The sequence below is a fragment of the Prunus dulcis genome, chromosome 6 (genome assembly GCF_902201215.1).
Source record: "Prunus dulcis chromosome 6, ALMONDv2, whole genome shotgun sequence".
Taxonomy (NCBI): Eukaryota; Viridiplantae; Streptophyta; class Magnoliopsida; order Rosales; family Rosaceae; genus Prunus; species Prunus dulcis.
Window position 1 is genome coordinate 1,386,734 of NC_047655.1, and position 27,863 is coordinate 1,414,596.

A 27,863-nucleotide genomic window follows, 5' to 3' on the forward strand; every position below is an offset into this window, starting at 1 on the left:
TAGTTGATCCGATTCCCATTCCATTTTTCTCTACCTTCCAAAAACACCCTTACCACTTTAAGATAATTACAAAACACCTCAAATCTTAGACAAAATAAAAACTCACGTCACTTTAATATTATCAAGATTATGCTTAGGTTATTATTATTTAATTTTATTAAAATAGTATTTGAAATTGGTTAGTTTAGCACCACAATATGGAGGGACATGGACATAAAACAAAACTATTGACACTTGTTATGTTTTTCCTTCCCTTAAAATGAAGAAACCAAACTTTGAAGCCGTTTTGTTTTGTTTTAAAATAAAATATAAAAAAATCAATGGTTGTTTATTAATCACCATTGGAAAAAGGAAATTTTTTTTATTTTCACCTTGGTTGCTAGCCTCTACTTGTCTTGTTATGCTTCTTATCACTGTCATATTTCTTTTTTCTTCATTATATTCCTTATATTTTTATATACTAATTTTTTTCATCACTCATATAGTATCTTATATTATTCAATTTGCTTTTTTACAAGTTATTCAGGTGAAAGATATATATTTATACGTGCAGGGCATCTTAGTAATCAAATTAGTTTAGGTTCTGATTCATGAGACTTAGTAAACAATAACAATGGGGATCAACTCTATTCTTGTGTTGATTCCATATGGTTGGTAAACAACTTAATCAAAATGATTCTTCCCATACTGATTCATTACTTCCATGATTCTTAAATTCCCTAATAACAATGGGAATCAACTCTATTCATGTGTTGATTCCATATGGTTAGTAAACAACTTAATCAGAATGATTTTTCCCATACTGATTCATTACTTCTCTGATTCCTAAATTCCCCAATTCCTTACTTCCTCCATTTCTACTAAGTAAATGGCCCATTAGTGTGCTCTCAAGCGGTCATGGGTTCAAGCCCTCATGGTACTTGGGTGTGTGAATTTCCTCTTTCCCTTTCCTAGTTTTGGCAAAAATCAAAATCTTAAGAACTTGGACCCAAAAAAAAAAAAAAAAATTCAAAATCAAAATCAAAATCTTAAGAAAGAAAAAATTTACTAAACGCGAATAATATATAATAAAAATTGAAAAAGTTTAAATTTTAAAATAAAATAAAAGGAAAAAGAAAATACCCACTTTGCCTTAAAATTTGAAAAAATGTTTTATTTATGTAAAAACATATCCCCACGTTAGTTTCCACCACCCCAAAATTTCTTTATTTTCATTTTTTCCTATTTCTGTTTATAGAATTATATTATATGTACCATTTTTTATATCAAATTATATTAAATATACCTACGAAAATGAAAAAGACCAGTGCGTGAACACATTCTTTATGGCCTAGTATGGCAAATGCCAAATAGGAGTAACTTGCCAATTACCCCCACCTTGAAATTCAATCGTAGCCGTATGCGAAATCAACGATCGAAATTTCAAATAAACAATTTGACCGTTGGAGCCAACGTGGGTTCTCGAGCTTCAAATATTGCCCTTTGCTTTACTTTTAGACTCCCGAACCAAGAAACACAAGCGCAGAGCAGACAGAGAAAGAGGGAGGGAGAAAAGAAGGAGATCTCTGCCAACCATGGAGGACGTTAGAGCAGTGGTTCTTCCACAACAACCCAGAGGTATTTACCGATCCCAGCTTCTGATTTTTGAATAGAACAATGATTCTTTTAAATTTCATTTTGGTTTTTAGTACTTTTCTAGCATACTGGGTTTATGTTTCTGGGATAATGTTATTTGGGTTTCTCTTGGCCTGATCATTGGTGGGTTGGGGTTATTATTCCATCATTTCAATTATTTGTTTTCTTTTTCTTAAATTTGGAACGTAGAATTCATTGAGTTTCTGGTTGTTGGGTTTACTGTTTGTTCTTTTCATTTTTCCTGCTATGATTCTTTATGGTTTGGGTTCAGTCAGTGCCAACTGGGTTTCTCTTATTTGATCGATTACAGTTTTCTCTTGTGGTTGTAGCGATTTCAGATTTTTTTGGGGCGGTTCTTTGTATTTTAATTTTTTTAATTTCGTCCTTTTCATGTATTTCTTTCATTCAGAAAATCAAGTTTTGTTAATTTACATGTTCACGTTTGTTTTTCTCAAAGGGAATGACAAAGTAAAGAATGAAGCACAAAGAAGGAACCGGCGTGTTCTTGGAGACATTGGTAATAATCTTGAGGCTGCTCATCTTGTTGAAGGGAAGCCCCCTGTTCAGATTTCTCGCCCTATGACTAGGTTTCTCTCTCTCTCTCTCTCTCTCTCTCTCTCTCTCTCTCTCTCTCTCTCTAATTTACACGTGCAACTCCTAAAAATTTCTTGACTTGCAGAAGCTTTCATGCACAATTGTTAGCCAAGGCACAAGCTAAAGCAGAAAAGAACGGGGTAATAACCTTTTTACCACTTTTTGTCATGAAATTCTAGTTTTGAAACTAGGAGTTTTTATACCTATTCATGTTTTTGGCTCTTTGAATTTGTAGAACCCAGTACTGCCGGTTCTTGAAGATAGGGCAGCTGCTCTTAATAGAAAACGTGGTCCTGCCAAGAAGGCCGCAGTTGCTCCCAAGAAGGCAATTGAAAAGCCAATATCTGAGACTCTGGTGGTTATAAGTTCTGATGAAGAAGAAGAAAAAGATAAACAAGTGAACCGATGCAAGCCCATAGAAGGGCCTTCAAGGAAGGAAGTCAAGACTCTAACTTCAATCCTCACAGCTCGAAGCAAGGTGAGTTTAGAAGTTCTTTTCGTATTTGTGATGACTTTTTAACACATTGTGAGAGAAATGCTACCTTTTATTTGTTGGGGTATTAAATTTATGTTTTCTGCAGGCTATGGCTTGTGGAGTTGACATCAAGCCAAAGGAAAAGATTGTTGATTTTGATTCAGCTGATGTTAGTGATGAATTGGCAGTAGTGGAATACATTGATGACTTGTACCAATTCTACAAGCTCACTGAAGTATGTTCTTATTCTCTCCTCCCCTCACTTCAAATTTCCCCTTTTCTTATCTCGTCTTACTAAAGAAAACTTCCTTGTGCAGGATGACAGCAGAGTTCATGATTACATGGAGTCACAGCCAGAAATAAACCCAAAGATGAGATCAATCCTCATAGACTGGTTGGTCGAAGTTCACAGGAAATTTGAACTGATGCCTGAAACCTTCTACCTGACTGTGAACATAATTGATCGATACTTGTCAAAGAAGATCGTTTCTAGGAGGGAACTTCAGCTAGTTGGTATTAGTTCTATGGTTATAGCATCCAAATATGAGGAAATCTGGGCCCCACAGGTAATGTTCTTATTCAGTTATTTTATGAATTATTCATACTTGATTTCTAACTAGTATCTTTTTCAATCTGAAAATGGGTTCTTGATATGCAGGTCATTGACTTTGTTTGCTTATCAGACTATGCATACACTGGTGATCAGATACTTCTGATGGAGAAAGCAATTCTGGGGAAGTTGGAATGGTACCTGACAGTTCCTACCCCATATGTCTTCCTGTCTAGATACATCAAAGCCTCTGTTTCACCTGGTGAAGAGGTATTTAATTCACCATGATTTGTGATAAATATCGATATTGAACCATACTTTAAGCTTTATTTTTAGTGAAGTAACAAATACTAATGTGGTTCTCTTGCCTTTTTGTAATGCAGGTGAAGAATATGGTTTTCTTTCTAGCCGAGCTCGGAATTATGCATTATCCAACTACTGTTCGGTACTCCCCATCTCTGATAGCTGCTGCAGCTGTCTATGCTGCACGTTGCACCCTCAACAAAGCTCCTTTGTGGACTGAAACCCTGAAGCACCACACTGGCTACTCTGAAGAACAGTTAAGGTGATGTCTTCTTCTGTATATAACCTTCCTCAGTTATCAATTATATTCGGGTATGTGTAGCTGTGAGTAGGGAAACAGATGTGGTTTATATTTACTAGTTCAATTGTGTTCTTTTTCATACAACAGGGATTGCGCCAAGCTCTTGGTTGGCTTTCATTTGAATGCCGCAGAGAGTAATCTTCAAGCAGTTTATCGGAAGTTCTCAAAGCCTGAACATGTTGCTGTTGCTCGGATCCCTCCTGCCAAAAATTTTATGTCCTCATCTTCTTGAACTGATGAGAGTTTTGTGTTCTTGTTTACTTTTTGTAGACAAAGCATCAGTATGCCTGGTTTAGATTCTTGGGTAATCATCCATATGTAATCTTCAAGCAGTTTAGATTGGGTATGAGAAGATTGACCTTGTTGTTTTAAAACGCAGTATGTCTATCTTGATTCTTGGGCCATGTATATCCTTAGCTCTCGGATTTGTCTGTCATTTTTTCAACATCCAACAGTATAAGCCAATTTTAGTGTTACTATGATGTCAGTTCAAAGTTTAGCCTGTGAACACCAAACTGGGTGCAATCTTTTTCTTGCTGCAATTTCAATTTAGATCAGGCAGTTTCAATTAAGATCATTCAATTTCGACTTAGTCATAAATAAATAAGGTGTGATGGCTGGGAGAAGCACTAGGCCAGTTCAAAGTACAATGCCAATCATTACCGGGAAAGTTATATTGCTTGCTTCAAAACTTTTGAATAGTTTCTCATTATCATAAAGAGAGTTTACTGTTTAAAATTGCATAATATAATACCACCAAAGGTTGTTGCTCATTCTCTCTCTCTCCTACGCACATATACAAATCAGTGATCCATATCTCTACTTCAAATGTACCAGAAAGTGAGACTGTTTTCGTATCATAAATGAATGCTTTTTATGTCATTATGTGAAAAAAGATAGTCACTATTGTCTGTAAGGTTCCTTTAATCTCAGGATACCGTAAAATAACTGAAGTACACAACCCTAACCCATACACAACATCCAGTTACTACTGTCTACAACAATCCTGCAATCTCAACATACCCTAAATTACTGGAGTACAACACAGAACTGTAAACCATATATACAATGTCCGGTTAGACCACCGAAAGCACCTCTAGTCTTCCTCTGGATACATATAACCCATGAGCTGACAAATTGTCAATAAATACATTACTTCAAAGCTCATGAGTGGAAGAGAAAGTTGCTTTGCTCACATTTACATATATATTCTGAACTGCGAAAATTGTAGGAGCCCCAAGGTTAAGCGCATAGCAGTTGTTTCTTGACCACTCAACATTTCTGCTCACACTGGTCCTGGGCTTCAGTTGGTCACCTTAACATGACTTGTGACTTTGAGAAATCATGAGCAAAGATGAATGCTGAAAGCAATAATCCAAAGTATTAGGCCTTTTTATTGTATGAGGATGTGTGAATTGAAACTCATTGAACCACTGCAAAGTAATGAATGAAGGGTCGGTAGTTTAGACAGCTTCCAACATCCAAGTGAACCATTTTCCTTCACAACCAGCTACCTAAACACAAAACCCTTACTTTGCATAAACACAGCTTCACTTAATTTCATTTTTATATCCCAACAGTTTCACCATAACAACGGTACTTTTATTTGTACATTCCTGGTAAGTGTCAAGCTCCACTATTCGGTCAAAATAGTGAACGCTTCTTAATCTTTAAGACCAACCCAAATGGAGAGTCAACAAGGCCACTGGAATTTGCCACACCACAAACCTTTTCAAAGTACTACTCTATTCACATTTAAACCTTTTTCAACCAGGCACTGGTTGGGATTTTGTTTGCACTAATGTATCTCATGAAACCAAATGCACAGATCTAGTAAGTCCAATATGTATGTGCATTTGTATAATTGAAATAGAAGCCATGTCATAGGATTTTAATAAAACCTTAAGGTTGAAAAACATGGATAGAAAAGTAGGTTTTCGAGAATACAAACCCTTGTTCCAGCTATGATGGTACTGTTGAGTGGATGAACTGCACATGCAGTAACTCCTTCAGACAATGGAACAAACCTGTTTTTCTTATCTTGTTTCTTTACCCCAGAAAGACTCTGTATATCCTCTCTACAACATTAAGCAACAAAAGGAACATGTATGTAAACATAAATGCATAGGAAAGTAAACAACTGCATGTTCACACACAGGTGTGCACAGATAACGGGCCAAACTGAAATCAAAGAATTATAGGTGAAGGGGAAAAGGCCATGAAAGTAAATACCACCGCATCCAGAGGGAAATAGTAAATTATAAGTTGGGCATCAACATAATAAATAATCTACTAAAGGGGGGAGGGGATCCAGACTTGCAGGAGAGCTTTTAAAATACTAAGTTATGATCTGTTGATTCAGATTATGTATTAGACTTCATGGCTAATCAACATACTGCAAAAGTTCTAAGGAGTTTCTTACTTGTAGTCCACATGGCTAGGAGAGCTTGAATCTGGATAGAAATCCAAAATATGAATTCCATTGTCGGTTGATGATCCAACCACGTAGATCTGCATTAGAAAACATTGGAGTACAATCTCATACAAGTGGCTAGAAGCAGAATTAAATTGAAGACCAAGAAAATGAAAATATCATAGGATTGTTACAGGTACCATACCAACAAGTTTAATCAACCAAATGAGAAATGACTCAAAGCATGCAAGCAGCAATAATGCAAACTTTTCAATCAATATGTGAAAATGAAATGTGACTTCGCAATACTACCCCATGCATTGACCACTGAGCAGGACCCAGGGATAGAAAAACTCCTCATTAGACGTACATTTTCATCCAACTGACACTAGAATATGAATTTGTCCACAAAAGTGGTCAATGACTGTAAACTAATGCAAAATGACAAAACAGGAAACCTAATGCAATGCAGTTTGAAATATAAAACAAAACATTCTCCCTTACCGAATTTATTGGCAGCCATGAAGGTTTTCTCAAATATAACAGATCAGCTGACACGCCAGGATCATTTCTACTCCCTCAAAATGAACAGGATAGAAATAGATAAATTAAACACAAGGTGCTAATGTTTCCAATGTTAACGCAGCAAATTGAATGCACAAAACATTACTTACAACCAAGCAGGTGGAGGACAATGAATATGCGTAACTTCAAAATTGTAAACATCCAAAACACCTGACCTACATTGAACAAGGTATTAATTCATCATCAGTGTTGTCGCAATAAAATTCAATGATAATGCATTCAGTTTATTAGATTAGCATATTCCATAGACAATTAGGCATGATCTTCACAATTATTAGTGAGACTTCTTTTGATTCCAATAAAAAGATACAATAAACATAATGATGCCTTGGTGATTTGGCAGCATGCTTAAAAGTGACTCCTAATTCTCTGTTCCAGTTTAATCAAAATCCATTTTCATATTCCCGATCAGTTACTGCTGTTCACAAGTTACTTTACCCTCAAAAGAATTGGTATACATCAAGCATGTATTCCTATTGTTTTGTAGGGTACATCTCTTTTCGATTGTAGACCAATATCTCCTCTAAATAATATACTTTTTCAAAGAAAAGTTAGCAAGTGTCAGACAAATGCAGCGGTATGTTCTGAACAGTATCCCCAACCCAATCAGCTTGACCCATATGGTTATTAACCTACCCCATATCGAGTTTTTTATTGTTAACATAACATAGAAACTTAAGAAATGACCCCAAAAAAAAAAAAAAAACGAGGAATAAGATTAATGAACCATTGTTTACCAAAAATATAAAACAAAGGAATCATGACCTACTGCACAGTGATAACAATACGTACCAACCATCATCAAGATGGAATGCCAGTTGGTGCGGGCAAGATGGATCAATATTAATGGAGTGTATTTCCTTAGAAACAATGTCTGATTGTGCCTGAAAAATAATGAGAATATTTAGTAGTGTAAATTGAAATATGCAAACCATGATATTTATGTAACATAGATATATAGTACAATAGACCGTACTGTCTACATTACTAATATTAATGTGTTAATGGCTTTTGTCTCCAGTGAATCAATTGAGAATAGGCACAAATATAGTGTTTACAACTTACAACAAGGTAACATGCATAAAGACAATACTTCGTATGAATTAATACATTTTTTTCCAAAAACGTTGTGTAAATAGTAAACATATTTGATACCTTCAGAGGCCCAATTTTCTCTAACATTGACGATAACTTCAATGAAGTTAGAGGCGGATGACGTATCTATATAAACAAAAACAAAATAGTTTTTACTATCATTTTTCAAGAACATAAATATACAAATCAAGTTCAATATTTTGTCAAGATTGTCTGGGCATATTAGCCATGACTGCTAGGAAAACTGTTTAGGGTGCTGATGTTTAGTTCTTGTTATTTCTAAGAAGTTAGAAAATAAATATATGTTAACAAAATAAGAACCCCTTACTTCTTTATTACTCTGAAGAGCAGAAGACGTTCTTCCACCACGAAGATCCCATACATAAACAAATCCACGCTTTCCAGCTCCAAAAATGATCTGAAAAAAAGTCGTTAAAATTTCTTTAGAAGATAAAAAAATTTACTCATGGCAAAGAATACACCTAGTAGATTACGGGAACAAAAGCATGAAAATACACCAAAATGTTTCTACTAACTGAAATTCTGGGAGGACATCTTCCATGTTTTTAGAAACTAGGACATGAGACACACCATACAAAGTTTATGTTAGTTACTAATGAGTAAATTAAACAAGATGTGCAGAACAAGTAACTAGATATTACAGAGCACATCTTTCCAAATTCAAGAGCTTTAAATGAGATTTCCCAATATTATTTTCTTATGTACAACTAGTTAGCTTTGGTCTTTCCATGAATCTGTTTCATGTTATATTTGCAGAAAAACTATGAGAAAACGGCCTCATATAAGGCATTAAAGAGTACATCAACACTAGTTCTGATCATTTAGAACCTTCCAATTTCCACTATATGCAACTACTCTGATGATCTACCATTCTGGATCAGCACAATATAAAGAAATTACCACACCCCAAAATTGATGACTGACTTCTTGGGTTTAAGCAAACATCTTGCCCTTTAACACCATGTTTTTTTCTAAAAGATCTTTAACCCATAGATAACTTAATAACTAGGATATAAATTTGAACGATCAATCCTCATTCATAATCATGATCAGTTCTACTTATTGACCCATACTTACATTGCTATTAAATACTTGGTTCTTGACACAAAGAAACAAAGCGTGGATACATGTCTTTCCCAATGATATGCGCATATCTCAACTTCTGATAAATACATAAAGATAGCAGATTGAACAAAAAAAATGTGAATTATTGCAGACCTGATCCTCCGCATTTAATTGTATACTATTAAGGGTGCCACGGGAGTCCGTTGTAAGTTCAAGACATGGAAATTCACTCATTCTTCTGTCCCATACATTGATTACACCATATGTATCAGAAGCCAGTATCCTAAAATGACCATAAAATACAAAGGAAGCCTGCCTTAGAAAGAATATATAACTGATAGAAGCAAGAAATATATTCCAAAAGTCACAAAATGGTCAAACAAAAGGAGGGGGGAGGTAACCTTTAAACCAGCTCTGAATAGTGAAAGCATACAAATTTTGCAGTGTGTAGATTAAAGAAGAGACCTCAACACAACTCACTACTACACCTAGTGAACTAAAACAACACCTTTTGCAAAGTAGTACACATTATTAAAATGGAAAAGATAGGCATTCCTATAGTGCATGAGAAGTGGAGGAAGGTATGACACTTCAAAATTTGTACATGCACAAATGAACTTATTCAGTATGGTGGTTTTCTTAAGCAGTCTGTTCAAATATTCAATCTCAATTTTAGATTAAAGAATAAATCACATAAATCTAAAAATGAGCTATTCATAATCATCTCTACCTGTGATTTTAGAAATAAATACAAATAAATGAATAAAGGGTATATCTTTATTTCACCAACCTGGAATCGTCAAGTGAAGTAGCAATATCAGTAAGACCTTTATGAATATTAGACCCAAGAACAGAAACAGTAGGTCTTGTTCTTAACACCTGGACCAAAAGGTGAGGAATAATTATCATAATAACAAAGAGAAAGCCGTTCCAATATATAACCAGCATATTATACATAGAATGTCGTACTAATACATACCCAACACACTAGACAGATTTGACAGAAAAACCTAAGATAAAAATGTGATTAAGTTGTTGGTTTGCTACAATCCTTAACCTGTTCGGATGTGGGCCAACAATTGTTTTTCACTATTAACATTCCTCCTGACATGTGGGTTCTCTCCACCATTAGAGCCCAGCGTACAGAATTTAACTTAATTGAGGGGTTTTGCCATTGTGAAGGGATTCGAACTCAGGTCGCTGTGACTGACACCATGATGAAGTTGTCGGTTAACTACGATTCTCAAAAAATTGAGCTGTTAGGATGTGGGCCAGGAATTGCTCTATACTCAAACAAGATGACAAGTCTCAACAGAAATGTATGCTTTAGAGGAGCTCATCAGATATGAAGGTTATAACCTGACTAGAACTGGAAATCTGGAAATTGGGTCCCCTAACTACATTGTCCTCATTTATCATGCATGTGTTAAGTACGTTTTAAGCAGGTGTTTGTGCGCTTCTAACACTCTAAAGTATCTATTAACCAAAAGAATCAGGGTTAGGTGATTTTCACACTAAAGTAAAATGAATACCCAGAAACAAAACGAAAAATATATATAATAACACGATGGAAAGTTGACATGATGGTATATAATGAGTTCCCGTTGGAGCAAATTAGCACATTCCAAAGAGAGTGCAGCACTAAAAGCATGCGTATGATGAAAGAGCAAGAGAAACTTACCTTGGATGGTTTAGAAGAGATATAACCAATATCAAATATAAGTACTTCATTCCTTTTCATAGATGTGCAAACAACCTATATGAACAAATTAGGCAAATCTTAATGTAAGAACAAATCAATCCAGGAGAGATAATTAAGTCAATTTAAAACAAATCAACCTTGATTAAGGGTTTCTAAACTAACAGAACAACATACTACAAAATATAAAATACATTTGTTTTCAATTATGCAGAATACGAGCATGTACACAGTGGTACTACCAACCCCATTGGTCATTCATATAAAATAGAAGTAATCACCTGAAATTATGCATGCTTAAGCATATCGGAAGGAAAAAAGAATAATCAGCCAGGTTCTAAATCTATATAGTTCTCTGGAGTCACAACCGAAAAAAATGAAGCAGCCATATTGCCTTTACAATATCTATAACAATCGTATAAATTGTATTGAACTCAGACCTCATCTTGGTTAGCAAGATTCCACCGGACAAAGTCTAGTTGTTGAGGTAAAGAAAGGTGCACCACATGTTTTGCTTCATCTTCCTGCAAGCCTAGCAGGAAAAGAGGGGTAAAAAAGCCAAATAAAAATTGTTTTAATGAGCAAAAAAGCCAAGCCTTACTTTACAAGCATGCTTATATAAATTCCATAAGCACTACAACTTTACAAATTAAAATGGTCTTGTTTTTCTTCCTTCATTAAACATTCAGTATAAGCTTAAGGTTTGGCCTGTGTAAATAGAAGAGGTGAACAGCTGTAACATCAGCAGCCAAAGTTATGCCCAGGAAAACCTCAAACATGCATGAATGTAAAGGTTTGCACATTAAAATTGTATCCATTAGTTTTGTGCACTGTTATACAAGTTTAGCAGACGATATATGCATCACTCTTGTAATAAACTTGGAAATTATGAACTGATAAAATATATGCCAAAACAAGGAATAACAAGATGTAGTGAAGGAACTTACGTAGCAAAGGTTCATTACGCTGGCAATAAAGAGTTTCAAAATCATGCACTGTTAAACACCCCGATTTTGTCACAGATACCAGGTATATTCCCTAATATATAGGGGAAAAGAGGAAATGTAAATACAAGAAAAGGAAGTGAAAAGTAAGAGCAACACACACACACACACAACATACAAAATAAAACCAAACTAGCAAATGCAACTGTATTTACCTTTCTGTCAAAATCAAGTGCAGATATCCCTTGCCTGAAAAAAAATCTGATTGAGCAATCTTTTCTACTACATTTGAAACACAAACAAAAACACAGACACACATACACACACGCATATATATGTATGAGGATAATTACTGACTTTCCAATTGACGGTTGGTCATACAAAAATGCGCCATTGTCGATCCAATTCAACTACAAAATTAAAATCCCACAAACAAAAAATCAAAATTTCTGTGAAAAAAAAATATATAAAGAAGAAGTAAAGATGATAACAAACAGGGTTTGTAATATTGCATACATGGGTTTGACACAGTCCACCACTGATGTGGTACAAATGCGGAAATGCCCTCAGCTATATCAAACAGAAAATATATAAATCAATCAAGCAAGGTACTTGTAATGTGTAGCTAACTAATTGGTAAACTCAGTAATGGCAAAACGAATTAATGGGGCACCTCAGAATAGGATTCCATGAGCAACCCAGAGACGGAATGGCGGTAATTGGGATGGAACCTTCCGTTCAATTCGATCAGGCTTCGACTCCATCTGTGCCCAAAACAACAAAGCGCTCAATTTCAAATTGACAATAAAGCATAGAAATTAAGAAGGGTTATCGATTTGCATTTACCTTGGAGGGGGTTTGCTGGGGTTTTGAGACGAGGGCTTCTGAGGAACTAGGTACTTGTCCATCAGAGTGTTCAGAGTGAGAATTAAGGTTTGAGTTTTGGGGCTTAAAGGTCCTTTTCTTTTCTTTTTTTTTGGTGGGTTTGCTGTTCCCGCCATTTCGTCTTGTGTGTCACAGTGTATGCTAATTGCGCGCGCTCTCTAATAGGTCGGGTTGCGGGATCGGATCAACCAAATTCATACCCGGGCGGGCATTTTTTTAATATCAAAGACAATTGGTATCAAGTTTATTGTTATTAAGAATTCCCGATGATTAAGATTCCAAAAAAAAAAAAAACAATTCATAATGATTAAGGGTAAAAGTTTTTTTTTTCTTTTAGTTTTGTTGGTGTTGATGCGAAAAAGTGGTTTGACACGTAGTTCGCCCAACTTAGTGATATTGTGTCTTCGGAAGGGAGTTAGTCTTCGGAAGATCAAGTTCCTGCAAAAGGACACGTTCGGTAAGGCCCTGGGGTACCGGTGTGGTACCGGCGGTAGCGTACCGTTGGTTCTTCTGTCCTCCTCTTTTGGGAATAGGGGTCTCCTTATATAGGCCTTGGGAGGCGTGCATTATGTTCATATTTCCGATGTGGGACTGTAGGAGCTGGTCGTGAGCATGACACGTGTCCTAAGGCAAAAGCATCAAGATGTATAGCATTCGGTAGGGGCCATGCCGAAGGGCATGTAGTGACAAATGTCGATTCCGCCCACGTGTCCGTGAGTCATAGGTCGTTAATATTCGGTATAAACAGTTGGCATTTTATTTTTCTTGATATCATGCGAACTCAGGGTTGATATATTGAGATCCTCTTTTTTTTTAATTTTTTTTTTATTTTATTCTAATGAATGAGGGAGATTTGAACTTGAGACATCTTTCGACTTTGTAACAAAAAGTACTATCAGACTAAAAGCTATTTGGTAACTTAGCACGTTCAGATTTTCTTTTGATGTTATATATTGCTAAATGTCAATAATGTCTAACCATTCCACTAACGGTTTATCTTATGAGATAATTGAAACAAACACCATCCATTTAATGTACTGAGTATGTAATTGCCCATTTGCTTGGCCTGAAAAGTTTACCTATTTTATGCAATTATCATTTAAAAAATAAAGACTGTTAATAGGAAAATGCTTCTAAAACTTTGGTAAAGAACTTGGCATAATCCAAAAGGCCAAATCTCCATGCCCAACCCCTTACACCAACAGTACATATTCTAAAAACAGTTGAGCTAAAACCAATAAACATTTGTATGAAATGACTGTTTAATAAAGGAATTTGCTAACTACCATATGCTCCTCCTTTGTTTGTACCATGACTTTTGAACTATCATATGCTTTATGCTTTCTGATTATCCTTCTACAGCTGCCATTTTCCACCAAAAACTATTGTGTGGTCAGCCAATGGTAATAATCCAGAGCAAAACGGACTGCAGATGGACAGTTTAGGCTCAATGAGGCTGCAACAGGCAAACAAATATGAGTTGCTGATTCTGCAGGTACTGGAGTTGCCTATGCAGCCATGCTTGACACAGGAAATTTTGTGCTGGCTAACCTTAAGTCAATCAATTTGTGGGAGAGTTTTGATCAGCCAACTGACACAATCTTGCCTACACAGACTCTAAATCAAGAAGCCATACTCTTCGATATAAGGAAACAAATTACTCAAGAGGGAGATTCCAGCTTACCTTGCAACATGATGGGAATTTCGTGCTTTACACGACAAATTTCCCATTTGATGCTCCTAATTCTGCTTATTGGTCAACTCAAACATTTGATGGTGGCTCTCAGGTCATCTTCGACCAATCTGGCTCTATTTACCTTAGAGCCGGGAATGGGACAATAATTATGATGGTAATGTCCAATACAATTTCAATGCAGGACTTCTACAAGAAAGCAACTCTTGAGTATGATGGAGTTTTTAGATACTATGTGTACCCTAAAAGTACCCGCTCAACTGTGGGAAGGTGGTCCATGGCTTGGTCTACTTTGTCCTATGTGCCTTCAAATATCTGCACCTCACTCGTGGAATATACAGGCGGCGGTGCATGTGGATTCAACAGCTTATGTAGACATGATGATGAAGGAACAAGTTGCCAGTGTCCATATGGTTACAGCTATACTAATCCAAATGATGTGTTGAAAGGATGCAAACAGGACTTTGTCTCACAAAGTTGTGATGAAGCCTCACTAGAAACAGATTCTTTTTATTTTCAAGAGATGCAGAACACAGATTGGCCTTATTCTGCGTATGATGAGGATTGGTGCAGGCAGAGTTGCCTGAGTGATTGTTTCTGCGCCGTTGCCATTTTCAGGAAAATGAGTGCTGGAAGAAGATATTTCCACTTTCAAACGGGGTGATTGACCCCAGTGTTGGTGGAAAAGCTCTGATCAAAATGAGGAAAGACAATTCTACTTTAACACCTGGGGGCACAGATTCAGAAAAAAAAAATACTTCAACTTTGATGCTCATTGGAGCGCTCTTGAGTAGCTTGGTGTTCACGAACTGTCATAATTAGTAATGTATAAAATTATCTAGAGAATTTAGTACATTTCAATACATGTAATTAGTATATATTGAAGGAAACAGAACTGAATGAGCCTTAGCTAATAAAGGTGTTTAAGATATGTAATGTTGTGGAGTATTCTTACTATGTTTTATTGTTTTAGGACAGCTTCATGGAGGATGTCAAGATGACTTTAATTTCTAAGCAAGAATGGGTACATATGTAATAAAACAAAAATTGCTCACAGAATGTTTGCAAAAATAATCCAAAGTTTGAAAAGCTTCAAACTAAACTAGACCATTTCCTTCTGTGGGTCAAGTATTTGTTCTCATTATATATTCCTGTCTCTGTTTACTGACAGTAAAGTTTACGTTTCCATATGCTTGTACTTACCCATAAGATCAGTTCAATTCAAAGATTGTGTCTTGGTTTTTTCGTAGGCAAACTAATTGAAAGTACTAAAAAAAAAAAAACATATATAAAACAAGCTTAGACACCTCAGACAAAGCAATAGAAACAAGGCTGATTGTATGAAAAAGGCTAAATGCTTTTAATAAGGGCAATAGATAATGTTCTCTAGAAGCCAATTGCAAATTGCAATCCTACTGCAGATGATTAAATATTTTTTTGGCCGGCCTTCAATTAAGAGACAATGCAAGAAAACAGAGACTTGTACTGCTTAGTCAATGTCAACGGTACTGAAAACTAATTGAATAACAAAAGAAATTCATGAGAAGCTGCAGTACTAGTACTACTGAACAAAATAGGCTTCTAACTTCAACGGATTGACGATACTCCTTCACCGAATAACAATGGCAATATATATAGAAATGTAGATATGCTTCTTGGTACCATGGCTTTTGAACTAGCATATGCTTTCTGCTTTCTGCTTATGCAGCTGCCATTTTCAACCATTGCTCAAACTGATGGCAAGAATATATCATTGGGCTCATCCCTTACTGCACTGGACAATAAGTCTTTCTGGGCCTCACCATCTGGGGAATTTGCTTTTGATTTCCAAGAAATTGGTAAATATGGCTTCTTACTTGCCATCTGGTTTAACAAAGTACCTGAAAGAACTATTGTCTGGTCTGCCAATGGCGATAATCTAGTGCAAAAAGGATCCACAGTTGAACTCACAAGTGCTGGGCAGTTTAGGCTCAATGATATTACAACAGGCAAACAAATCTGGGTGGCTTCTTCTTATGGTACTGGAGTTGTCTATGCAGCCATGCTTGACACAGGAAACTTCGTGCTGGCCAACCGAAACTCAATCCATTTGTGGGCGAGTTTTGATCAGCCAACTGATACAATCCTACCCACACAGACTCTTAGTCAAAACAGCAGACTCTTCGCTCGCTACACAGCATCAAATTACTCAAGAGGAAGATTCCAGCTTACCTTAGAATCTGATGGAAATCTCAGGCTTTACACAACACTATTCCCATTGGATTCAATTAACTCTCCTTACTGGTCAACCAACATTAAGGACAGTGGTGTTGAGCTGATGTTCAACCAGTCTGGCTCCATTTACCTTACAGCCAGTAACGGAAGCATACTTACAATGGTATCAGACGAAATAGTTTCAATGCAAGATTTCTACCAGAGAGCAACTCTTGACTATGACGGAGTTTTCAGGCACTATGTGTGCCCTAAAAGCACTGGCTCGAGTGTCAGGTCATGGAACATGGCTTGGTCCACCTTGTCCTCCAAACCTAAAGATATATGCATAAGTATTTTTCAAGATAAAGGCGTTGGCGCATGCGGGTTCAACAGCATATGTACACAGGACCAAGGACCAATTTGCCAATGTCCATATGGTTATACCGATATGGATCCAGCTGATGTGTGGAAAGGATGCAAACCGAACTTTGTTCCACAAAGCTGTGGTGAGGCCTCATCACCAGAAGCACATCTTTTTTATTTTGCAGAGATGCAAAATACGAATTGGCCTGTGACTGAATACAACTATTTTCAGCCGGCAACTGAGGATTGGTGCAGGCAGGCTTGCCTAGCTGACTGTTTCTGTGCCGTTGCCAATTACAGAGACGGGCAGTGTTGGCTGAAAGGAAGCCCACTTTTCAATGGGAGGATTGAACCCGGTAGCGGAATAAAAGCTCTGATCAAGGTAAGGAATGAAAGTTCAACCTTGATATCTGGTGACAGAGATTCGAAAAAGAAAGACAATTCAACATTGATCCTTGTTGGATCACTTCTCTTGAGTAGCTCGGGGTTTCTTAACATCCTCTTACTGCTAATAACTTATCTGCTTGTTTCTCGCATGTATTGTGGAAGAGCAAAGGTTATTCAACCTTACCTGGTCATGAACTTGAAATATTTCACTTATGAAGAGCTAGAAGAAGCTACCAATGGATTCAAGGAAGAACTAGGCCGTGGTGCTTTTGCAACAGTTTTTAAAGGAGTTTTAAGGTCGTCTGATAATGGGAAATATGTTGCTGTCAAAAGATTGGACAATATGGTTAAAGACAATGAGTTGGAATTCAAAGCTGAAATTAACTCAATTGGCAAAACAAATCACAAAAATTTGGTCCAACTACTAGGATTTTGCAATGAGGGGCAGCACCGAATTCTTGTATATGAGTTTATGAGCAACGGATCTTTAGCGGGCTTCCTCTTTGGAGAGTCAATGCCAAATTGGTACAAAAGAAGGCAAATTGCCTTGGGAATTGCAAGAGGGCTCTTGTATTTACATGAAGACTGTAAGGACTGAGATTAATTGATGTATTTCATTAATTTGTTTACAGGTACAGGTCTATGAATATATACAGTTTGAATATAGCTACCTACCACATATATCTAGTTATATACATGTATCTAATTATAGCTACCTACCACATATACATGTATCTAATACATGTATCTAATTATAGCTAACCTACCACAGATACATGTATCTAATTAACTGAATCAATTGATGGAGCAGATTGAGTTGGTGATGAACTGATCTCCTTTGATGTAGGAGGTTCCCTAATACGCCCCCGCAAGACGGTGGCACCATCGGAGACACCGATCTTGGAACGAAGGAGATGGAAACGGGGACGCGGCAAGGGTTTGGTGAGAGCGTCAGCAAGCTGATCAGTAGTAGAGACATGAGACACTTGAAGAAGACCACGAGTGACACGATCCCGTACAAACTGAAAATCAATTTCGATATGTTTCATACGGGAATGTAGGACAGGATTAGCACAATAGAACATGGCGCCAATGTTATCACAGGAGACAACTGGTGGTGTGGGGAGAGGAATGCCAAGTTCACGCAATAAGGATTGAATCCATGTGAGTTCAGAAGTGGTGGCAGCAATGGCGCGGTATTCGGCTTCGGTGGAGGAGCGAGAGACAGACCGCTGTTTGCGGGAGCTCCAGGAGATCAGATTTCCACCGAGGTAGACAACATAACCAGTCGTAGACTTGCGATCATCATGATCACCAGCCCAGTCAGCATCGGAAAAGGCATAGAGACGATTAGAGGGGCGGCGACAAAGATGAAGGCCAAAAGAGATGGTACCCTTCAAGTAGCGAAGAAGACGCTTGAGTGCCTGCCAGTGAGTCTCGGAAGGCGAATGCATGAATTGGGAGAGCTTATTGACCGCGAAGGAGATGTCAGGGCGTGTAAGGCTTAAGTACTGAAGACCACCAACAAGACGACGGTAGGGTGTGGGATCCGTGAGAGGGGAGCCATCATGGAGCATAAGGGAGTCAGTTGTGGAGAGGGGCGTACTGACAGCCTTTGCACCATCCATCTTGGCATTGACAAGAAGATCATGAATGTACTTTTTCTGAGAGAGGAATAGACCAGTTGCTGTGGGAAGAACCTCAACACCAAGAAAGTAATGTAATGAGCCCAAGTCCTTGACAGAGAACCGAGTGGCTAAGAGTTGAATGAACTTCGCCACAAGTGTGGAATTATTACCTGTAATAAGAAGATCATCAACATAAACCAAAAAATAAATTACAGTAGTCCCATTTTTGAAGAGAAATAGTGAGGCATCAGAGATGGCATTGACAAAGCCATGGGAGAGCAAAAATGAGTGTAACTCCTTGTACCATGCCCGTGGAGCCTGTTTGAGGCCATAGAGGGCTTTCCTCAATTTACACACATAAGATGGATGATTAGAGTCAACAAACCCAGGCGGTTGGACCATATAGACATTTTCAAGGAGTGTGCCATGAAGAAAAGCATTGTTAACGTCCAACTGACGTATTGGCCAACCATGAGTCACGGCAAGATGCAAAACAATTCGTATGGTAGTAGGTTTGACCACCGGACTGAAAGTATCTGAAAAATCAACACCAGGACGTTGATGAAAACCCTTGGCTACTAAGCGTGCCTTGTACCTGTCAATGGTGCCATCAGGATGCCGTTTGATACGAAACACCCACTTACAACCAATAAGATTTTGAGAGGGGAGTGAAGGAATGAGCTCCCATGTACCATTGCGAATTAACGCATTAAACTCATTGGACATTGCTTGTCGCCAAAGGGGATCCTTAACAGCCTGGGAAACACATGTCGGTTCAATGGAGGAGAGAATGGGGTGTGTAGTAGCAGTCATAGCATAACGGGGATTAGGTTTGTGGATACCGGCTTTGGCACGGGTGACCATGGAATGATCAGGGTGCACAGGAGGTATGGGGGGGTTGGAAGGGTGCGGGTCAGAGGATGGAAAGGTGACAACAGTCCTATTAGGGTTTCTAGTGTATGTACGAATTGGGCTGAGGTGGGGAGGCGGCTGGGCTGGGTCATTTTGGGCTGGATAATGTACGGGTGGGGTGATTATGGGTGCAGTGGAGGTAGGGACTGAGGCTTGGGGGTTGGATGATGGTAAGAGAGGAGCAATGGGGGCCAGGGCAACGGATGGTGACGGCTCCGAGACGGGGGCAGATGCCGAAGATGATGATGATGTGTCGTGTGATGGCATCGAAGAAGAAACAACCGGTGCAACAGGCATGGTGGGTGAGTGTACAGGAACATAAGTAACTGGAGGAAGAGAGGAGACCCAAGTGTGAGAGTTATCAACAGTGACATGGGGAATGGAGGAAGGGAGGTTGGCAAGAGGAAAAGTGGACTCATCAAATTGAACATGCCGAGAGATAAAAAGTTTGTTGGAGGAAAGATCAAGACACTGAAAAGCACTTTGATTAGGTGAGTAACCAAGGAAGAGACATGGACGGGAACGAGGAAGTAATTTATTTGAATTGTAAGGACGTAACCAAGGAAAACACAAGCACCCAAAGGTACGAAGACGAGAGTAATTGGGTTGTTCATCAAAGAGTTGAGTGAATGGGGAGAGATTGTGTAGAAGTGGAGTGGGCATGCGGTTGATAAGATAGGCAGCTGTTTTAAAGGCGTAAGACCAATAGGTGAGAGGTAAAGAAGCTTGATGAAGAAGGGTGAGACCAGTTTCAACAATATGACGATGTCGCCGTTCGGCAACCCCATTGTGTTGCGGAGTGTGAGGTGGAGTAAGAAGATGAGTGATGCCATTGGATGAGAGAAAATGTTGGAGTTTGATGAATTCTCCCCCACCATCAGTGTATAATCTAGTGATTTTTCTTTTGAAGTAATTTTCGACAAGTGCTTTGAAGGTCACAAAAGTGGAAAACACATCAGATTTCTTTTTGAGAGGGTAGAGCCATATGTATTTTGTGAAATGGTCAACAAAGATAACATAGTAGGAAAAACCATCAATAGAAGAGTATGGAGCAGGGCCCCAAACATCACTGTAAAGGAGGTCTAATGGACCATGACTAGTGAGAGACGAAGTACCAAACGGGAGCCGATGGCTCTTATTACATAGACAAGAATGACAAACAGACTCGGACAACTTGGAAGACACATTAATGGAAGACAAACGAAGGACCTGTTGGAGAATTTTGTGACTAGGGTGACCAAGACGACGATGCCAGAGGTTGGGAGAGACCACCACACCCACCAGAGCTTGCGGTTGATAAAAGGATTGGGGAGACCACTCGTACACATCATCCTTATTCGGGCCTCGAAGAAGAACCGCCCCCGTGCTCAGATCCTTGACATGAAAGAAATCAGGAAAAAGTTCAATAGATGTATTATTTTGTTTATTAAATTTAGAAATAGAAATAATGTCTTTTTGCATAGAAGGAACACAAAGAACATTAGACAAGGTGAAAGATTGAGAGGATGAGGAGGGTACAGTGGTTGAACCGACATGAGTGATACCCAAACCTGAACCATTACCAATAATTATTTCATCAGGACCATCATATGGAGAGGCACCAGAGAGAGTGTTGACGTTAGATGTGACATGGTGAGAGGCACCGGAATCAAGCAACCATGTTGGAGAAGAGGTGGACCGACCATGGGAGGTGGGATTGGCCACTGGCTGACTGTGAGATCCATATTGGAGTTGGGGGCAACGTTTGGCACTATGACCTTGAATGCCACACCATTGACAGAAACCACGATAACCTGTGCTGTTCATGTGGGTAGAGCGACGACTATTGTCAGTGAAAGCTGGTTGGGTGGGCCCGTTGGAACCACGAGAATTGTTGTCAATGGAAGATGTGTGGGGGTGCCCGAAGGAACCACGAGATGGATTGCGAGAGGCAAATGACCCACGGTTGGAGTTGGAGTTGTTAGAACGATAGCCACGGTTGGAGGTGTGGGAGCGAGATGTCTGAGTGACATTGGCAGTGATGACTGGGGCAGCAACAACGGTATCATCACGCTTGAGAGCAGCTTCATGTTCAACCAGCTTGTCATGGAGGTTTTCAAAAGAAATTGAGGTGTCGCGGGAACGAACCACTGCAGCAATTTCCTTGAAGTCCGATCCAACACCATTAAGAATGTAGAGGAGGAGATCGTCATCGGAGAGGGGAACATCAATGATGGCGAGTTCATCTGCAATAACACGGACTTCTTGCAGATACTCGGAGACAGACTTGTTCTCACGGCGCAGGAGAGTAAGGCGTTCTTTGAGACCAAGAACGCGGGCACGGGCCTTGCTAGCAAAGAGACGGAGAAGCTTGTCCCAAGCCTCCTTGGACGTCTTGGCAGAGGCGATAAGGGAGATGACTTGCGGTGAGACGGAAGCAAGAATTGCATGGAGAAGGAGCTGATCTTGCCGAATCCAAAAGGTGCGAAGCACGGGTTGAGTGGTTGATGGGCAGAGACTAGAACCATCCACATAACCCATGAGGTCGTAGCCGTAGAGGAGGGCGTTGAATTGAGCACGCCATGATGGGTAATTGGTGGGTGTGAGTTTCACGGGTAGTTGGGCGGTAGCGTTGATTGTGATCAAGGTGGGAGTGGAGGAGTTGATCTCTGGTACAGCGATGGTTGCAGAAGCGTCAGTGGCCATGGATGAATACAGAGAATAGAGGGATCAGGGAATAAAAAAATGCTCGTTGGAGTTTTTGGGCTTTGATACCATAAAAGGACTGAGATTAATTGATGTATTTCATTAATTTGTTTACAGGTACAGGTCTATGAATATATACAGTTTGAATATAGCTACCTACCACATATATCTAGTTATATACATGTATCTAATTATAGCTACCTACCACATATACATGTATCTAATACATGTATCTAATTATAGCTAACCTACCACAGATACATGTATCTAATTAACTGAATCAATTGATGGAGCAGATTGAGTTGGTGATGAACTGATCTCCTTTGATGTAGGAGGTTCCCTAATAGACTGCAGCAGCCAAATCATACATTGTGACATTAAGCCTCAAAACATTCTACTAGATGACTCTATCGGTGCAAGAATATCCGACTTTGGATTGGCCAAGCTTTTGAAAATGGACCAGACTCACACCACTACTGGAATCAGGGGAACTAAAGGCTATGTGGCCCCTGAATGGTTTAAAAACTTTCCCATCACGCTGAAGGTGGATGTTTACAGCTATGGCATTTTGCTACTGGAGATTGTTTGCTGCCGGAGGAACTTTGAACAACAGGCAGAGGATGAAGATCAAATGATACTAGCTGATTGGGCATATGATTGCTATGAGCAAAAGAAACTGCATCTACTGTTCAAGAATGATGACGAGGCAATGGAAGACATGAAGACGATGGAGAAGTATGTGATGATTGCAATATGGTGCATTCAGGAGGATCCATCATTGAGACCGACAACGAAGAAACTCACACGAATGCTTGAAGGAACTGTTGAAGTCTCAATTCCACCAAATCCGTCCTCATTTTCAAGTTCAATAATGTAAGTAGTTGTCTGTATTTTGGATCACCAAGGCCCCAAGCCATAAACTTAGTGAATCTCAGGTAGTCTTGCATCTTCTTCTACTCATTGTGACATCTTAAATCATATGTATTCAATGGACACTGTATATGTATTCAATGGTATCAATTTTCTGTCAAAATAAATACATTTATTAACACTGCAGTAAATTATGCATTTTCAATTGAACCAGCATCAACAACTTGCACGGATTGAATTACAAAAAGAGTCACAAGTGTTGAAGAATATAAGTCCCACATCGGAAATCTGACTAAATAATGTTCATAACGTTGAAGGCTTCAAGCAAGCTGCATCTTTGATTATGAGCCAAGTTGAAATGTTCAATTGACGTGCAGCAACATAAAAGCAAAAGTCTAAACATGTTTTGAACATTTGGGAATATTAATTGGCTCCTATCTAGAACTATAAGGTTCAAAATTACAAAAACATATTCAATATCAATTAGTCAATCAAGCCAAGACACTATCTACTTAACCTCTCAGGTATTAACAAAATTGTGTAATAATTCACAAGCAAAGGCTATCTTCAAGGATGAAACATCTGATGCAATTGACTAAAATAAGCATACAATGTTATATTCCTATTTAGATCGGTGTACTAGATACTAAGTTATATCAGGATTAATAGGAGTTTAAATTATGTTATACCTTGGGCCCCAAGATTTTGTGAAATAAGGAAAGTTTTGAAGCCAATTAAAGGGGTCCTATTTATTTCCTTTTGCATGAACCGTTGCTTGATGGGCTTATAGCCTTAGTTAAGTCGGCCCTCAGTGATGAGTAGAGACGACTTGACATAGCCCTATATAAGCTTAAGACCCTGAGAGACAGCAGAAGTCTTAAGTCGTTCATGTCTCTTGCTCGTGCTGCTACTGCTACGATTGGATGAGTTCTGAGATTGTGTCTCAAGGAAGATGATGACAGGTATGTCTTTTATGTATTTCAGGTTGTGTGAAAGATCATGAACAAATATACATAAAATCTAACATAGATTGCAAATATCAAACCAACTAAGTTAGCCATAGAACCTTCAAGATTTCTGCTTTACATTTTTCCAATTCCAAAACCCATGTGATGAGGATCGAGGTCAGGACACAAGTCACCAACCACATACACGAGTACCGAAATCTAAGGCTAGTGCAAACTCACATCTATCGTAGCAAATCCATGCCACAAATAAACTATTTCATGAATCATCAACATCAACTCCCCTACAACTATTACATTAGCCTTATTTATAAGCTTTACAAGACTTGGGCACCAAGGCTACTTGGTCCAAAAGTAAACTAATTAATTATAAAATTACACATAAATAATAAAAGATATCCAAAAACTACCTAAATAAGAAAATAACAATATATCATGAAATAACTAATTAAATGATAAATATCTATCTTGATCCACCCCTATGCTTCTGCATCACCATGGGCCATGACAAAGCATAAAACTCCATTACCAGCCTTCGGAACAGAAGCTTCCAAATCACAAGTTCTGTATGGCTAAGATATTCCACCATAAAGAATGCTAAAAATTATGTGTATTTGATCATAACAACTCAAACCCATCAACCTTAGGTCTTGAACTGAGCAGAATTGAGTATAAAAAAGCCCATACCAGATTTCCCCCAAACTCATTCGCTCACTGTTGAGGGTGTAATAGGCTTAAATCAATGGCTCCTTCCCCTAACAACATTTTAAAACATTTGTATTATAAAAGTTGAAGAATATAAGTCCCACATTGAAAATTTGACAATGTATTAGGACTTATTTTACTACTTAACGTAATATTTGCATTATATAGGCCCCACATTGGAAACTTAATTAAATAAAATAAGTCCTACATACCATTTCAAGTTGGGCATGCGAACATCTTTGCTCCAACTTGAGGGAAAGTGTTGGCGAGTCCTTTCTTACTATATTAGGATTTTGGTTACTTACCTATTTATTTAGTCTTATTGTAATTTAGATTTATTTACTTGTGGAGTGAGCCAAAAAGCCCAGATAAACTAAAACACCATCACATTTTCATACGTAATTGCTCGACACATCATTGTTTACATATTGTATGCAAACATTATTTAGTAAACATTGATTGCTCCATACACACATACATGCATTCATATATAATATATAGGATATGTGTATATATACGAGCCTGAGGAGGGCATTAATTGGTTTGGTATTTAAGCACCGCTAATTGCCTTTGGAATTGTAAGAGGGCTCCTGTGTTTTCGAAAAATATAATATGTTTAGGGTTTTGAAGGGTAATAACATCCGGACGTCCGTATAAGAGAAAATCTGTTTTATATAAATATATATATTCTCTTGAAGCCAAGCTAGAGCAAGCTTTATATTTAATCAACAGGCTTTTACCCTTCAGCTAAGAGACAATGCAGGAAAGAACTGGGTCAATGTCTGTTGTAATTGGATAACACAGTAGAATTAATAAGATGGATTGCCAAAATACTCCTCCTCCTATTAACAAAGAGAGATATATAGGGCAAAATAATGGTTGCTTGCTGTTGTGTTTTCACCATTAACTCCTCCTCTAGTCTCTTTGAGAAATATGCTTCTTCCTACCATGGCTTTTGAATTATCCTACCCTTTATTCTTTCTGCTTCTTCTTTTACAGTTGCCATTTTCCACCACTGCTAAAGCACACAAAAATATCTCCCTCGGCTCATCACTTACTGCACTGAACAAAGACTCTTTCTGGACCTCACCAACTGAGGAATTTGCTTTTGGTTTCCAGGAAATTGGTAAACATAGCTTCGTACTTGCCATCTGGTTTAACAAAATACCTGAAAGAACTATTGTCTGGTCAGCCAATGGCAATAATCTAGTGCCAAAAGGATCCAGAGTTGAGCTCACTGAAGATGGCCAGTTTAGGCTCATTGAGTTTAGAACAGGCAAGCAAATATGGTATGCTGATTTTTCTGGTACTGGTGTTGTCTATGCAGCCCTGCTTGACACCGGAAATTTTGTGATGGCTAACCGAAACTCAATCAGTTTGTGGGAGAGTTTTGATCAACCAACTGATAGAATCTTACCTACACAGACTTTAAATCAAGGAAACATACTTTTTGCTCGATATACAGAAACAAATTACTCCAGAGGGAGATTCCAGCTCACACTACAAGATGATGGAAATATAGTGCTTTACAAAACCAACTTCCCATTGGATTCTTCTAATTCTGCTTATTGGTCAACCCATACCTTTTTTGCTGGCTATCAGGTCATCTTCAACCATGATGGCTCTGTTTACCCTGAATCCGAGGATGGGGTAATACTTAGGACAATATTATCCAATACATTTTCAATGCAAGACTTCTAACAGAGAGCAACTCGAGTATAATGGAGTTCTTAGGTACTACTATGTCTACCCTAAAAGAAGTAGCTCAAATATGAGGTCGCCCAGGGCCTGGTCTACTTCTTCATACATGCCTTCAAATATCTGCGCCTCAATTTCAGAAGAGACAGGAGGTGGTGTATGTAGGTTCAACAGCTTATGTTGACATGATGATCAAGGACCAAGTTGTCATTGCCCCAATGGTTACAGCTTTATTGATCCAAATGATGTTCTGAAAGGATGCAAACAGGATTTTGTTTCACAAAGTTGTGATAAAACGTCACAAGAAACGGATCATTTTCATTTCGAAACTATGCGAAACACGGATTGGCCTAATTCTGACTATGACCATTTTCAGGAGGTATCTGAGGATTGGTGCAGGCAGGAATGCCTTGGTGATTTCTTTTGCGCCGTTGCCATTTTCAAAACCAATGAGTGTTGGAAGAAGAGAGTTCCGCTTTAGAACGGGTTGATTGACCTCAGTCTTGGTACAAAAGCTCTGATCAAAATGAGGAAAGACAATTCTACTTTAAAAAGAAAGATACCTCAACTTTGATCCTCATTGGAGTGCTCCTGAATAGCATGATGTTTATGAACTTTTGGAATTAGCAATACCAATTATCTAGAGAATTTGGAATGTTTCAGTACATGTATTTCGTATGCATCAAAGTGAACCGAACTTGACAAGCCTTGTCTTAAGATGTTTAAGATAATGTTGTGTATTGAGTTTACTATTTCTGATTGGTTTGTGACAGTACTATTTACTGGAGGAGTTCATATCCTCCATATAAACACCCTTTGCTAAAAAAAAATTTGTATGGCTAAGTTCCACCATGAAGAATGTCAAAGAGTTGCTTGAAGGAACTGCTCCTTACTCATTATAACTTCAATCTATATGCATGAATTACACCAGCTCCATATTTATTATGTAAATCTCTATCTGATATGTGCCTTCAATGGTTAATTTTATGTTGCAGAAGTACTGTCTTTTAAACTGAACCACTATGGAAAAACTTGCCTGGACTGAAGAAACAAAGAGAAGACTGTGGGTTCAGAGCAAGGGCTTCTCATGCAAACCACTTGGAAATCCTACCACAAATGAGCACAGAATTGTGTTTTTTTAGTTGTGTTAATATGCTAGCCTTCTGATAACATAGAACAAGTATACTGCAGTCACTAGA

General features: G+C 38.2%; 3 protein-coding genes and 1 pseudogene across 3 annotated transcripts; 3 read left to right on the top strand and 1 right to left on the bottom strand.

Moving 5' to 3' along the window:
* Window positions 1–1,514: 1,514 nt before the first annotated feature.
* On the top strand, window positions 1,515–4,428 carry LOC117630803 (G2/mitotic-specific cyclin S13-7-like). Its single transcript, XM_034363590.1, has 9 exons — window positions 1,515–1,617; window positions 2,093–2,222; window positions 2,315–2,369; window positions 2,465–2,707; window positions 2,811–2,939; window positions 3,022–3,270; window positions 3,363–3,524; window positions 3,638–3,819; window positions 3,946–4,428. Exons 1-9 carry the CDS (start codon window positions 1,575–1,577, stop codon window positions 4,088–4,090), a joined length of 1,338 nt encoding a protein of 445 aa, XP_034219481.1. The 5' UTR covers window positions 1,515–1,574; the 3' UTR covers window positions 4,091–4,428.
* A 330-nt stretch (window positions 4,429–4,758) lies between these two features.
* LOC117633181 lies at window positions 4,759–12,584 on the bottom strand. The gene is made up of 18 exons (XM_034366890.1): window positions 12,527–12,584; window positions 12,354–12,444; window positions 12,197–12,250; window positions 12,038–12,090; window positions 11,896–11,929; window positions 11,684–11,774; window positions 11,177–11,268; window positions 10,719–10,793; window positions 9,828–9,916; window positions 9,191–9,320; window positions 8,280–8,369; window positions 8,012–8,077; window positions 7,649–7,740; window positions 6,946–7,011; window positions 6,776–6,842; window positions 6,281–6,369; window positions 5,810–5,936; window positions 4,759–5,219 (listed from the first exon to the last, which is right to left on the bottom strand). Exons 2-18 carry the CDS (start codon window positions 12,369–12,371, stop codon window positions 5,175–5,177), a joined length of 1,278 nt encoding a protein of 425 aa, XP_034222781.1. The 5' UTR covers window positions 12,372–12,444; window positions 12,527–12,584; the 3' UTR covers window positions 4,759–5,174.
* A 3,337-nt stretch (window positions 12,585–15,921) lies between these two features.
* LOC117633187 (G-type lectin S-receptor-like serine/threonine-protein kinase LECRK3) lies at window positions 15,922–23,303 on the top strand. Its single transcript, XM_034366898.1, has 2 exons — window positions 15,922–17,788; window positions 22,774–23,303. Exons 1-2 carry the CDS (start codon window positions 15,922–15,924, stop codon window positions 23,301–23,303), a joined length of 2,397 nt encoding a protein of 798 aa, XP_034222789.1.
* A 2,611-nt stretch (window positions 23,304–25,914) lies between these two features.
* LOC117633191 lies at window positions 25,915–27,291 on the top strand (annotated as a pseudogene).
* The last annotated feature ends 572 nt before the right edge of the window (window positions 27,292–27,863 follow it).

Bases quoted from the DNA above. Each gene is read 5' to 3' on its own strand.
- LOC117630803 (XM_034363590.1), top strand. From the start codon at position 1,575: ATGGAGGACGTTAGAGCAGTGGTTCTTCCACAACAACCCAGAG. The intron at 2,940-3,021 runs GTATGTTCTTAT...TTCCTTGTGCAG, and splicing joins AATTCTACAAGCTCACTGAA to GATGACAGCAGAGTTCATGA. The intron at 3,271-3,362 runs GTAATGTTCTTA...CTTGATATGCAG, and splicing joins AGGAAATCTGGGCCCCACAG to GTCATTGACTTTGTTTGCTT.
- LOC117633181 (XM_034366890.1), bottom strand. The intron at 7,741-8,011 runs GTATCAAATATG...ATTATTTTTCAG, and splicing joins AGAAAATTGGGCCTCTGAAG to GCACAATCAGACATTGTTTC. The intron at 6,370-6,775 runs GTAAGGGAGAAT...TTTCTAATGCAG, and splicing joins CATGGCTGCCAATAAATTCG to ATCTACGTGGTTGGATCATC.
- LOC117633187 (XM_034366898.1), top strand. From the start codon at position 15,922: ATGGCTTTTGAACTAGCATATGCTTTCTGCTTTCTGCTTATGCAGCTG. The intron at 17,789-22,773 runs GTAAGGACTGAG...GTTCCCTAATAG, and splicing joins CTTGTATTTACATGAAGACT to ACTGCAGCAGCCAAATCATA.